Genomic DNA, 13,425 nt, shown 5'->3' with positions numbered 1-13,425 from the left:
GTCCATTAGGTAGCTTCCCAGGATGTGGGTTCCTTTTCTCCTTCACAGCTCCCTCTTAGGATGCTAGTCCCATCCTGATTCCTTTTCACTCTCTTCTTTTTCTTTTTTTCTACCCAGTTATGTCAAGGGTTTCTTGCCCTTTTTGGAAGTTTAAGTTCTTCTGCCAGCATTCAGTTGATGTTCTGTGGGAGTCGTTTTACATGCACATGTGTTTTTTCAATGGCGTTTGTGGGAGAAGGTGAGCATGACATCCTACTCCTACACCATCTTGATCCACCTTGAAACTGTACTTGACCTTCTTAACCAACACAGGTTTATTCTGATTACAACACACACACAAAGTTTGTGGATTTTGGGGGGGGTTGATTTTTTTGAATTGTAATCTAGAGTGTTACATATGCTCTTTGGTAACCTCTGGGTCTTTTCTGTGTGGATATTGTCCTGATCTCATGTGAAAAGTAGAGGTAGAGAGCGCTGCATGGAATTGCTGGCTACTGGACACATATGATGCTTGCATCTTCATTTTTACAAACAGAAATGCTTTTAAGGGCCCTCCACTGATTTCATTACTTGTGATGTTCTGAAGAAAAAACAAATCCCCAGTGTTGCTGAGAATCCAGGTCAAGGCAAGACAAATCACAGAGCAGTTAAAGAAAATCCCGAGTCTCTGGGATGTTGTGCCTGCAAGTACCTAGATTTGAGAAAAGAAATTCATTTGAACATAGCAGATATGCTCAGGAGAAAGTCTTGGACACCAGCTTCATTCTATTGGTATTTGCTTCTTTCCAAAGATCTGCTTCATATTTTACCTTCCTCCTTGGTCACAAGGTGGAAACCCTAGTTCTAGATGTCACTGCTATTACAAAGAGGAAGGAAGGGGAAAAAGTAAGAAAAAGTGCAAAAAAGTCAGAGTGGAAGATGCAAAACCCCACCATTTCTCAAGTCAAAATATTTGAATGGTGAAGTTGGAATAAATGATTAGAGATTTTCAGTTTCTAGTGAGCTGTAAGGGGCACTGACAAGCAGAAGGAAACTAATATTTAAAGATTAATTTCAAAAATATGAGATGAAAAACTGGTGAAAGGAAGAGACTGAACCTTTTTCCTTCCTCTTCTAAGATTTATTGAAAACAGTGTTTTTTCTTTATACAGAAAACATACCTGATTCTACATTTAAAATAAATCATGCAGAACAGACTATGGTTGCCCGGGGGGACAGGGAGGGAGCGAGATGGAATGGGAATTTGGGTTTAATAGATGTAAACTATTGCCTTTGGAATGGATAATCAATGATATCCTGCTGTATAGCACTGGGAACTATGTCTAGTCACTTGTCATGGAGCATAGATAATGTGAGAAAAAGGAATGTATACATGTATGTGTAACTGGGTCATCTTGCAGTACAGTTGAAAACTAACAGAACACTGTAAACCAGCTATAATGGGAAAAAAATTAAAATCATTTAAAAATAATAATAAAATAAATGCTAGCAAATTTTTTCATTCCAAATTATTTACTGAATACCAACTGATGCAGTTACTATATTAGAGTTTTAATGGTAACAAAGAAATTTTTCTGCCCCCAGGAAGCTTACCGTCTAAAGACAAAGGCAGGAGAAATAAAAATAAATTATAGGATTTAAAAAAATCCAAAAAATTTTATCAGAACTCTAATCAAAAGCAAACTTATGGTTACCAAAGGGGAAAGGAAGTGGGGGAGGGAATACATTAGGAGGTTGGGATTAGCAAATGCAAACTACAATAAATAAAATAGATAAACAACAAGATCCTACTGTATATCACAGGGAATTTTATCCCATCACCTGGGATAGACTATGATAGAAAAATAATATTTAAAAAAGGATTCTTTTTTGAATATTATTTTCCATCATATATAACTGAGTCACTTTGCAGTATAGCAGAAACTGGCACAACACTTTAAATCAACTATAATAAAAAATAAATTAAAAAAAGACTCTGATTAAAGATGTCTCAAGATGCTATTGCAACAAATAGCAGAATGCAGTGCCCTGGGGATCAGGGAAACTTTCCCTGTGGGGCTGATCCCTGAAAGTTGAATAGGTAGGAAGGCATGGAATTTTAAGGAGTCCTGGGGTATCCTGGCAATGAGACAAGCAGGCACAATTCCTTAGAGGGAACTGTGTGCAGTTTGATCAAGCTGAAGTATAGAAGGACAAGGGCAGCAAGGGGCAGCAGTGGGACTGGGTTTAGAAGGACTAGGCAGTGAAGATGCTGCCCTGCTTCTTCCTAATCTGTGGTACCTTGCTTGTTAGCTCCATTGAGTAAATAACATCTTAGCAGGGCTTCCAATGGCCCCTCTGGAGAATGGGTTGTGCTTAGCCATCTCTGATAGTTATGGGCTTTTAGGATGACCTTACTAGCCACTCAGCATCTTCGTTTCCGTCCCTCTGAACTGCAGTCACTATTCAGACTAACCAGCTGGAGCACCTTTGTAAAGTGACTTTATACTTTCAAATGTGAACATCCCCTTTTCCCAAATGAGGACATGTATGATTTTGAGCTCATTTCTAGCACTAATATTCCATGATGATGTCTTTAAAAAAGATACTCTGGTTCTCTGGGTAAATGTCAAACTTTCTGTGTCATTTATATGGACAGGGAGGAAGCAATGGAATAGGAGAAAGAGCCTTATGCTTTATTCAGAGACAAACAGACTTGGATGTAAAGCCTAGCTTTAAGTTAAGTAATCTTGGGCCATTTAACCATTTATAAGCTTCAGTCTCTTCACTGGGATACAGTAATATCCACCTGGCAGAGTTATTGGGCCAGTTAGAAATATATGTAATACACCCAGAATGATAGATTGAGCTCAACTCAATTATTTGTAGAACTGAAAGTCCCCAAACAGGGAAATTTATTGAATTTGTTCTCCATGGATGTATTCAGCAGGGAACAACATTTCCCAAACTTGGCCTTAAAAGTCTGGTTACCCAAAATCAAGTTAAATATGGTTTCCAGTTCTTTCGGGGGCTGTGTATAATCACAACACAGGCATTTAAAGGACAGATCTGCAGCTTTCTGATTGTCTTCAATTGATGCCAATTGAGCAGAAGTCAGAGGGAAGTTGGATTCATTAGTTTAATTGTTTGTCTTATGGAGCCTTATTTTCTCAAGTTATTTCCTTCTAAATGTGTATTTATTTGCTTGTTGCTTGTTCCCACAGTCACAGATGCTCACTGAGAGGGGAAGATTTGAATAGACAGTGGCTCTCCCCCAAGGCTCATCTCCAGCCTACAATCTACCATACCAAAGGGCTCCTCCACTACCTATGCAGCATCGGCCGGAGGCCCATGGTGAGTCACTTCCTTCTGCTTCCACACTCTTGCCCTGTTCTTTTCACCTTCCAGGAGGCAGAAGATTTCCTGCCCAGGCAAGAAAACCAGGCACAAGCCAAAGACCTGTGTGTGACAAGCTCTAATGGTAGTGAGGTATGGGGTGGCATTCATTTCCTAAGGCTACCATAACAAAGTATCACCAACTGGGTAGCTTAAAACCACAGAATCATATTCTTTCACATTTCTGGAGGCTAAAAGTCAAATCCATAAAGACAGCAAGTAGACGTTATCAGAAGGGTTGGTGGAAAGACAATTGAGGAGTTACTGCTCAGTGGTTATAGAGTTTCTTCTTAGGGCTAAGAAAAAGTTTTAGAAATGAAAGTGGTGATGATTACACAACATTGTGTATGTAATTAAATGTCATTGACTTTTGTACTTAAAAAAATAAAAAGTCTGGAAATTAAGCTATCAGCAGGCCCTGACCTCTCTAAAGGCTCTAGGAAAGAACCCTTCATTGCTTTTTCCAAACTACTGGTGATTGCCAGGAATTCGTGGCATTTTTTGGCTTGTGGGAGGATAACTGCAATGTCTGCTCTGTTTTCACAGGGCTATCTCTGCTCTGTGTGTGTCTGTGTACAAATTTCTCTCCTATCAGGACAGCATTAAGTGGACTAGGGCCCACCCTAGTTCAATATGTTCTATCTTGATTACGTCTGCAAAGAATCTATTTCCAGAGAAGGTCACATTCACAGGTACTAAGAATTAAAGCTTCCATATATCTTTTAGGGAAACTAACCATGAACAGGAGCAAACCATTAGTTCAATACTTACTCATGAAAACTGGGCAAAACATTGCATTTCTTCTTTTTTTATGATTTTTTTTCCATTAGAGTTGATTTACAGTGTTCTGTCAACTTCTACTGTACAGCAAAGTGACCCAGTCATATATATGTATTCTTTTTTCTTACATTATCCTCCATCATGTTTCCTGAGTCTTTATTTTCCTGTTTTATTTTTTTTTTCTTTTTCACCTATTGGTCAAGAAAAGAAAATGAATATGTATATTAAATAATATTTGGAAAAAATTCTTTAGGTATTCAGATTCACACTCAATTAGTACTTATTAAATTCCAAAGATGATTCTAGCACTGTTCTAGGCAATTTCATGTATAGGCTTTTCTCCTGAGCCTATAGTAACTTTGCAATTGATAAAAAAAAATAGACTATTGTAATCCAGAGGCTGAGGCTCAAGATAAATTAGGGTGCAATGCTAGCCAAGTAACTATATGAAAATAATCATGTATTGACTACAAACCATGAGCATATATGTCTGCAAAAGTGCAGAGGGACATATGTCCAAATTTAGAGTTCTTCCCTAACCTAAGGAACTTAATGTGGAGAAGCTCACAGATGGGCCAACTCAAAACAATCACCTCTACTATGAACCACTTTCGATCAAACATGATCTGACCAAGACAGTGACACATTCAATGAATATCTAGTGAAACAATGGGTGCCTATCTAACAGACTCTTCTTTAAATCTCAAAAAGATTAAGAGGTAGACTGATTTCCTTCAGATCACCCAGAAGTGACATAGTAGAGTTGTGGTTCAGTTCTGTCTGATACATGCCCCCCTATGTTCATTGCAGTACTAGTCACAATAGCTAAGACATGGAAACAACCTAAATATCTATCAGCAGATGAATGGATTAAGAAGATATGGTATGTATACACAATGGAATACTACTAAGCCATAAAAAGAATAAAATAATGCCATTTGCAGCCACATGGATGGAACCAGAGATTCTCATACTAAGTGAAGTAAGACAGAGAAAGACAAATACTATATGATATCACTTATATGTGGAATCCAAAATATGGCACAAATCAACCTATGTACAGAACAGAAACAGACTCACGCACAAAGAGAACAGACCTGTGGTTGCCAAGGGGGAGGGAGAGGGCATGGGATGGACTGGGAGTTTGGGGTTAGTAGATGCAAACTATTGCATTTAGAATGGATAAACAATGAGGTCCTGCTGTACAGCACAGGGAACTCTATCCAATAACTTGTGATAGAACATGATGGAAGATATTATGAGAAAAATAATATATATATGTGTGTGTGTGTGTGTGTATAAATAACCAGGTCACTTTGCTGTACAGAAGAAATTGACAGAACATTGTAAATCAACTATAATAATAACAATTAAAGGAAAGAGATTCAGTTCTGATCTCGGTTTCTGCTCTGAAACCTCATTTCTCCTCATCACTTATTCTTTGAGAGGTTTTGTTGGGGTATGTCCAGGATTAACTTCAGCTCCCTGGAAAGACTCACAGAACCCAGGATAGTTGTCATTATTACAGTGAAAGGATATTGATTAAAATAAGCAAAGGTAAAAAAGTATCCACGGCAGAGTCCAGGAGAGACAGGTGAAAGTCCAGGTGCCTGCTCCCAGTGCAGCTGTATGGACAGGGCTTAATTCTCCAACAATGATGAGTGGTAATATGTAGAGTGTTGCCAACCAGGAACTCCCCTGAGCCTCAGTGTCCAGGATTTTGTTAGGGGTCTTTTTGTAGCCAAGGTGCCACATGTGACTGATCTTAGTTACTTAGTCTCCAGGCCCTGAAGAAGTCAAATTGATACTCTGTGGCACAAGAACCTCACCATATATCACACTGTCAGCATCAACTTCCTCACATGGCCCAAGGCCCCAAGTAAAGAAAGACACTCTTTTCTGGAAGAATATTCCAAATATGTCAAGGTAATCTCCCAGAAGCCAGTCAAGCAGCAGACCTTTCTTTGGAATGTATAAGGTTTAAACACTCCAGACTTACCCAGTCAATGCTTTACTGCAAATAGGACAAAGTACATCCTTTTCCCTTAAGAATGCTTCCTCTACACTGGTGCAATATTTTCATGCTAATCTCCATGCACCCATCTGAAGATATCTATGCTGCCTACTCTATAGAAGCAAGTTCATGTCCTGCAAGGCAGAGTGCCAGTTTTGCAGTCAAGATTTTGATAAGCATGACTCTCTGATTAGGAAGCCTTAGCCTCTGGGACAAAAGAGAGAGATTTACAGGGAAAGAAGTTTCTACCTGATACGCATTTAAACATATACACATTCAGCCCATAACAAACAGGATTCCAATCTGCTCTGACAACCTCTAACTGAACATTTATTTTAAAGTGTGACAGGTGAAAGGCTTGTTTAAAAATATAAATAAACATTAATTAACTGTAAACCTGACAGCCACAGACTTGTTTCCTGCTGGGACCATCTGAGAGGTGGGTGAGAAACAGCTGAGCACTAGATGCAATTCACAGTGTTACAAAGCTCTCTAATAGGCTCAACATCACCTTCTAGTTACCTATGCGACTATATTTAACCAACCTCCTGCTGAATGAAGAACTGTCACTCATTTATTACCCAGGCCTGTCCTGTATTGGAAAAATTTCCACTGAGCAAAGATTGCCTCTTGGGCTACATGGCTGCAGATTAACTGCGACTCCACCCAATCTCTGACTCTTATGAAAATATTCCTTAGAGCATCAGGAAGCCACTTTCTGGTGGATAGGAAGTTCTGCCTGTTCTAGACAGTACTGAGACATTTGCCTATTGGCAGATAGAATAATATGAACTCCCAGAATCAAAGAGATTGCAAAACAGTGAGAGAACTAAGTGCCACGGTATTTCTAGGGGTTGCTAAAGACCAGACAATTCATTCAGTTTATAATCAATATGGCACTATTCACATATTGTTTCATCCATCCACACATCCTCCATTCATCCATCCATCCTCCATCCATCTGGGCAGTTATCCATTTGTCTGCTCATTTACCCATGTTTGTAATCATTGTGTGAGATGCCAAAGGTACCTTTTCTTTGAGAAGTCCATAGTTTCTTTGGTCAGAAGTGGAATAAGGTCATCAAAGAAACCAATGTAATAAAAAAATGGTGAGAGTTGTAACCACTTTCCATAAAGATTATGGAAACATTGGAGACTGGAGACACCACTTGAGCTGGACTTAAATTATAAGTAAAAGTTTTTTTTTTCCTTGATTTTAATTATAATAGCAAAATATTCTTTCTTCAGAGGTCTGTAGGCCTGACTATGGACTCTTAGATCCTGTGCATTGTGAAATTGGAGGCAGTGAGTTTTCTGTGTTTAGGGGGGTCACCACACAGAGCAAAAGAAATAAAACTCTTTATTAACTAATGACATCCATTCATCTCACATCACACTGATCTTATGCTCCCTTTCCTATTTTCTTAAACTTCCCATTTTCTGTCTCTCTTGTTTGTTAGAAGATCAGGAATTCTACTCCAGACGTTGGATGCAAAAGCCCAGAAACATACAAAATACTGGCATATTCAACCATTGGAATATTACTCAGCAATACAAAATTAAAGACAAGAACAATGAACTGTGGATCTAATCAGCAACATGGATGAATTGCAGAAACATGTTGAATGATATAAGCTAGAACTAAGGAGTACATATTCTACTTTCCTATTTATGCAAAGTTTAAGTTCAATAAATCAGAACAGTGGTTACCTCTAGAAGGGGGTTAAATGATAGGGCCAGCAGGAAACTTTCTAGGTTAGTGGCAGTGTTCTGTATTTTGATTAAAGAGTCAGTTATACCAAAATTCACTGACTCAAAACTCATTCAAGCTCTGTGCATGTATACATTTCCGTTTCCATTTATTGAGAATTAAAGACAAATCAAAGCAAAGTCATAGAGGTTTAAAATGCAGCTAAGAGAGCCAGGGGGCTATCCTGCATAAAACGGACCAGCATAGAAGCATGCAAGTCAAGCCAAGGAGATTATCTTTGCTAGAACAGAGTAGTAAAGCTGAGAAGAAATTAGAAATCAGAGAGCTCAAGCCACAGCAAATGTATGGAAGAAGAGAAGCGCAGATGAGCAGACAGGCTTAACAGTCAGCTAGTAGAAGGGATTGCAGCATCTTCCTTGTGGAGCTTCCCATAGGCAGTAGGAGTCCCATGGCCCTGGGCAGTGGGGCATGGCCTGGGGAGTGGAGCAGAGCTTTCAGGCTCTAGCAGGCTTCTTCCAAGCTGCCTGGCCCCTTGCCACTGCAGAGGATCTGTGCTTCAGAATTAAGAGAGGCATCGATTCCCATCTCCTGGGCTCTTGCTATGGGCCTGTGTGTTGGTAAAGGGATTGCAGGGCTCTCTGAGCAGCTCATTGATTTCCGTTTACCACTCACACATATTCGGCAGCTTCTGCCAGGGGACAGGGAGGCTGTGCTTTGGTTTTATCTTTCTCTGGGGCCTGTGGAACAGAACTTTTAGCTACTTAAATGATTTTCCTGGCCTTATTTTGTCCCTCTGGCACATGTTTTTAGTTAATCTGCTTCCTTTTTTAAAAAAAGGCGTGAAAGGAAAGGGCAAAAAGGGATAGCATGTCCCTTCCTTAAACCTTGTCTCCAAGGACCCTACACAATTTATTTTATCTCTGCTTTATTCCTCAGAAGTATCAGGAGAACAAGGGTTATTGCTGCTTATTTTCATTGATTCAGGCTAAGGTACTTAATCTGGAATTTTCCTTTTTTTATATTTGAGGATATAGGAGGGGGAAGAAAAAACAACAACAACAAAAAAACCATGAAGGTCCTAGGTAGAATGATGATAATAATGATGATAATTTTATTCCATATTTTATTTAGAATAGTTCTCATGCTATCAGAATAGAGATTAAACAATGTTTCTTTAGCATGTTTTGTAGGTGTTTTACAGATGTAAATACCCTACATTTAAGCAAATTGCTGAAGTTTCTTGGATAAACTTATGCTGGAAAGCAAAGGAAAAGTTTCCTCTCTCTCCCTCACTGGTATTTACAATGAACCTTCTATATCACAGGGGTGGGAATCTGGGGTCCTCCAAAGGCTTCAGGGAGGGCCAGTCAGATTTTTCAAAGAAATCTGAAAGTTCCCTATTTTTCATTTTTGATTTTATTTATTTATTTATTTATTTATTTTACAAAATGGAGAGGGGTTAGGAGGTGGGGTGGAGGGGAAATAGGAGAGCATTTGCCTGGATCAGTGTTTCCCTTTAGCTTATCTGAAGGTGTCTCTGCACAGAGCTGGTGGGAAAGGGAAGAAAGGAAGAGATGGGACCATATGGGTCCCTAAGGCTATTCCCTATGAAGGCAGCCATAAGTCAAAGAAGGCTTAAATAAAGACATGTGGAGACCTGTGCTTCATCTGCTCAATCTCCATGCCTGAGGACATCTGATCTAATGATGATCAGGCAGCGATGACCATGGCCATTGGCACTGGCCACAGAGCTGCAAGGGCCTGTCCCAGAAAGTAGAGTTTGGTGACATCAAAGCACAATCCTGCCTAGGGTCCAGGAAGCCAACAACCCTCCCAGAGAGAAATGCACATTGGGAAACTGAGGCAAGCTTCCCTTATTGACTGGGTAGGCATGGGGGTGAGACAATATTCACACTCCATCCCTTAGGTTTACCCAGACAATTTGGAAATCTGCTGTTGCTTGGAGACAAGTCTAGATCCCACCTTCTGATGAAGATAGGTTTTCCAATAACCTATCTGCCCTAAACATCACCCAAACACCATCCCACACAGTGGGAAAGTTAATGCCTGAAACTTGGGAGCTTTGGAACCTGCAGCTGAGGAAGGTGAAAGGCAGCTGCTGATAGGTCCCAGGCACTGTGCCCAGGACAGCAGTCAGATTGCTGTTTCTCTCTCTTCAGTGTCTAAAACTGAAGAAAAAGAGCAGATTTAACTGCTGACGAGCCGGCCAAGGTCTCACTGACTGTGGAGGGACTGCTGGCCAGAAATGAGCTTAGAAAACTGCACATAGAAATCAGCTTAGGAAAGACCTCAGGGGAAGACTGGTCATTCACTCTTAATTTTGCTAGTTGCCAGACTTGTTATATTGTCCTTCATCATCAGTAAATCCAACATTTGAAAATATTTTGGTTTGGAAACTCTTTGGGGCCAGACTGATCAGAGTTTGAGATAAAACATGTAGGTTTTCAATGGATTGTCATGTGCAAATCACTTAACCTCCTTTAACCTTAGTAGTTTCACTTCATTTATGAATTTTTAAAATAATTTTTTAATTAAAGTGTAGTTGATTTACAGTGTTGTGCCAATTTTTGCTCTGCAGCAAAATGACCCAGTCACATGTGTATGTATGTATATGTATATATATATATATATATATATATATATATATATATATATAGAGAGAGAGAGAGAGAGAGAGAGAGAGAGAGATAGAGATAGATAGATAGATCTTTTTTCACACTATCTTCCATCATGGTCTATCCCAAGAGACTTAAATAATTCCCTGTGCTATACAGCAGGACCTCATTCTTATCCACTCTAAATATAGTTTGCATCTACTAACCTCAAACTCCCAGTACCTCCCACTCCCTCCCCCTCCCCCTTGGCAACCTCAACCACAAGTCTGTTCTCTATGTCTGTGAGTCTGCTTCTGTTTTGTAGATAGGTTCATTTGTGCCATGTTTTAGATTCTACATATAAGTGCTATCATTTGTAAATTTGAATCATAGCTTCCTTTCAGGAATTTTAGATTGATTATATGTGTGTAAAACCTGAGCACTGTGGCACATATCAAGCATACAAACAAATAGCATTATTTTAGCAAAATTAATAGCTTAAAATTATTATTACTTCCCAGAAGGATGCCATATGAAAACAAAGCGACATATTTGCATAATTTTTCAGTCATTTACATGAGCTCTTTCTTTGCTTTTTTCTTTTCTTTTCTTTTCTTTTCTCTTTCTTTTTCCTTTTCCTTTTTAGGGCTAAATCTGAAGCATATGGAAGTTCCCAAGCTAGTGGTCAAATGGTAGCTGCAGCTGAGGCATATGCCACAGCCAGAGCAGAGTGGGATCCAAGCTACATCTGCAACCTGTACTGCAGTTTGCAGCAACACAAGATCCTTAACCTACTGAGCCAGGCCAGGGATCAAACCTGCATCCTCATGGATACTAGGTGAGTTCTTAACCTGATGAGCCACAACAGAAACTCCTACATGGGCTTTTTCAATGTAACTGAAACATTTTGGAAGAGACATTATAAGACATAAGACCGAGGTGGCAGAAAACCTCATCCAGTATTTTATAACATGTAATAGAGGGTTCCACCATGAGGAATCTTATAACCAGTTAATTACTGATGCCTTCTTCTGAGTTTAATGTGAAAATTTTCACCCCGAACTAGCTATCAGAGGGGGCCAAAACTGATTTGTCAGTAAAGGTTGCTCTTCTAAGGCCATGTTGGAACTTTGGCCCATAATGGATCAATTTAAGTGAAAGTCTCTCATTTAAGGAAGGGGAAAGGAGCATAACATCCCTTTTTAGTTAGTTATAGGAATAAATTCTGTACATGCTCCCTGTGGTTATCCTCAGCCATGACTGGTGTTGGCAATAACTCAGATAAAACACTCACCAAGGAGAGAGCATGAGTGCTAATAAAAGGAAATATGCTCTTGCAAACAGGGCTCTTGGATAATTGAACATACCACCAATAGCATTTCCCTCATAGAAAGGTTTACTTTTACTCAGGAGCTTGGACTGAGTGCCATCTGCAAAATATTGTGCCCAGGCTGGAATCTCCAGGGATTTAATGAGCCTTGGTTGGCTTAATTGAAAGCATCACTGTTTTGGCTTTCTATCACATTCCTCAGAATTAGCTTCCTCCTAGCTCCAGCTTCCCTTCGTTTTCTTATGGCAATGTTATCAATAATGCAGAGGTCTTGCTGCTATGAAGCAGGAACAAGACCCAGATGTCATGAATGGAAAACATAGCAGCTTAAAGCTGGTAAAGCAGAGCAGTAAACAGAGTCAGGAATAGGTGAGCCGTGGGGAGATGGGGAATGGCTAGATGATGTGTATTTGAGATGGGGGGGTGGATAACTTCTTGAACAAGGTGCCCAATTAGCTTACAGGGGAACAAGTATGGGACCAAGAAATGGAGGAGAAAGATGGGGAAGGCATGTGAGTAGCATAGCAATGTAGCCCTGAACAGCCTCTTTGCTGAGCAAGAAATGATGGAACTCACATTTGCATGAATTAAATTAACCTTGCAATTTATCTCAGACAAGAATTCATTGGAAAAGTTTCTAGAAAGATTCATAAGAGCCTGATTTCAAAATCCTGATTCACCCACACTTTGCTGATGAAGAAAGTGAGACACAAGAGAATCCTTTAGCTCAGGGTGAACAAGTTCAAAGCTAACCACTCCATCTCCAGCAAAACAAACCTTAACAAAACATTCATGTCTGGATCTCATCCTCTGTTCCTTGACTTGAGGAAAAGAACAATCATATTGCCTCTTCACTTAGTCTGGAAATCTAGTTATTATTTTTAACCTCTTCCTCACTGAGCCTCTAAATCCATTTAGTCTCCAATTCTTACAGATTTTACTTTCCTACCCTCTCACCCTACGTCCTTTCCCCCCGTATTTACACCTGCTACCCTAAACTAGGCCTTTGTCATCTGTCCTGGCTGATCTGGTCTCTGAAATTCATTCTTAACACTCCTGTTCTAGGAGTTCCAGTTGTGGTGCAGAGGAAACGAATCCTGACTAGGAACCATGAGGTTGCAGGTTCAGTCCCTGGCCTTACTCAGTGGGTTAAGGATCTGGCATTGCCGTGAGCTGTGGTGTAGGCTGGCAGCTACAGCTCTGACTAGACCCCTCACCTGGGACCCTCCATATGCCACAGGTGTGGCCCTAAAAAGACAAAAGACCCCCCCCCAAAAAAGAAAGAAATGAAGAAAAACATTCCTGTTCTAGTGACCTGTCCATGCTGCTCCTCTTTGCTCCAATCTTTGATGGTTCCTTCACCACATTCAGGAAAATGTCCAGACATGCTGAAATGGTCTGCAAGCAAATTAATCATATGATCACTGCCCATGTCTGCATATCCCTAGGATCCAGTTTCCTTTACCCTAGATTCTTGTTCTTGATTTTAATTCTTCAACCTCATAGCCCCTCTTCCTCATTTTTCTATTACTGATTAGTGAGAGCAATGACTGCAATTCAGAGGGAAGGAAACTGAGATGGCTAGTAAGATCTTCCTAAA

The 13,425-nt window shown here is 39.9% G+C and overlaps 1 protein-coding gene across 1 annotated transcript in view; it reads left to right on the top strand.

Moving 5' to 3' along the window:
* Positions 1-13,425, top strand: part of AGBL1 (AGBL carboxypeptidase 1) — a 794,103-nt gene that overhangs the window by 461,406 nt on the left and 319,272 nt on the right. The window contains exon 19 of the mRNA XM_047767507.1: positions 3,204-3,333. Within this exon, the coding sequence (XP_047623463.1) occupies positions 3,204-3,333 (130 nt within the window). The remainder of the gene's footprint in view (positions 1-3,203; positions 3,334-13,425) is intronic.

This window comes from Phacochoerus africanus, chromosome 2 (assembly GCF_016906955.1).
Source record: "Phacochoerus africanus isolate WHEZ1 chromosome 2, ROS_Pafr_v1, whole genome shotgun sequence".
In the NCBI taxonomy this organism is placed as follows: domain Eukaryota; kingdom Metazoa; phylum Chordata; class Mammalia; order Artiodactyla; family Suidae; genus Phacochoerus; species Phacochoerus africanus.
The sequence above is the reverse complement of the archived record's forward strand: the minus strand, read 5'-3'. Positions and strand labels throughout refer to the sequence as shown.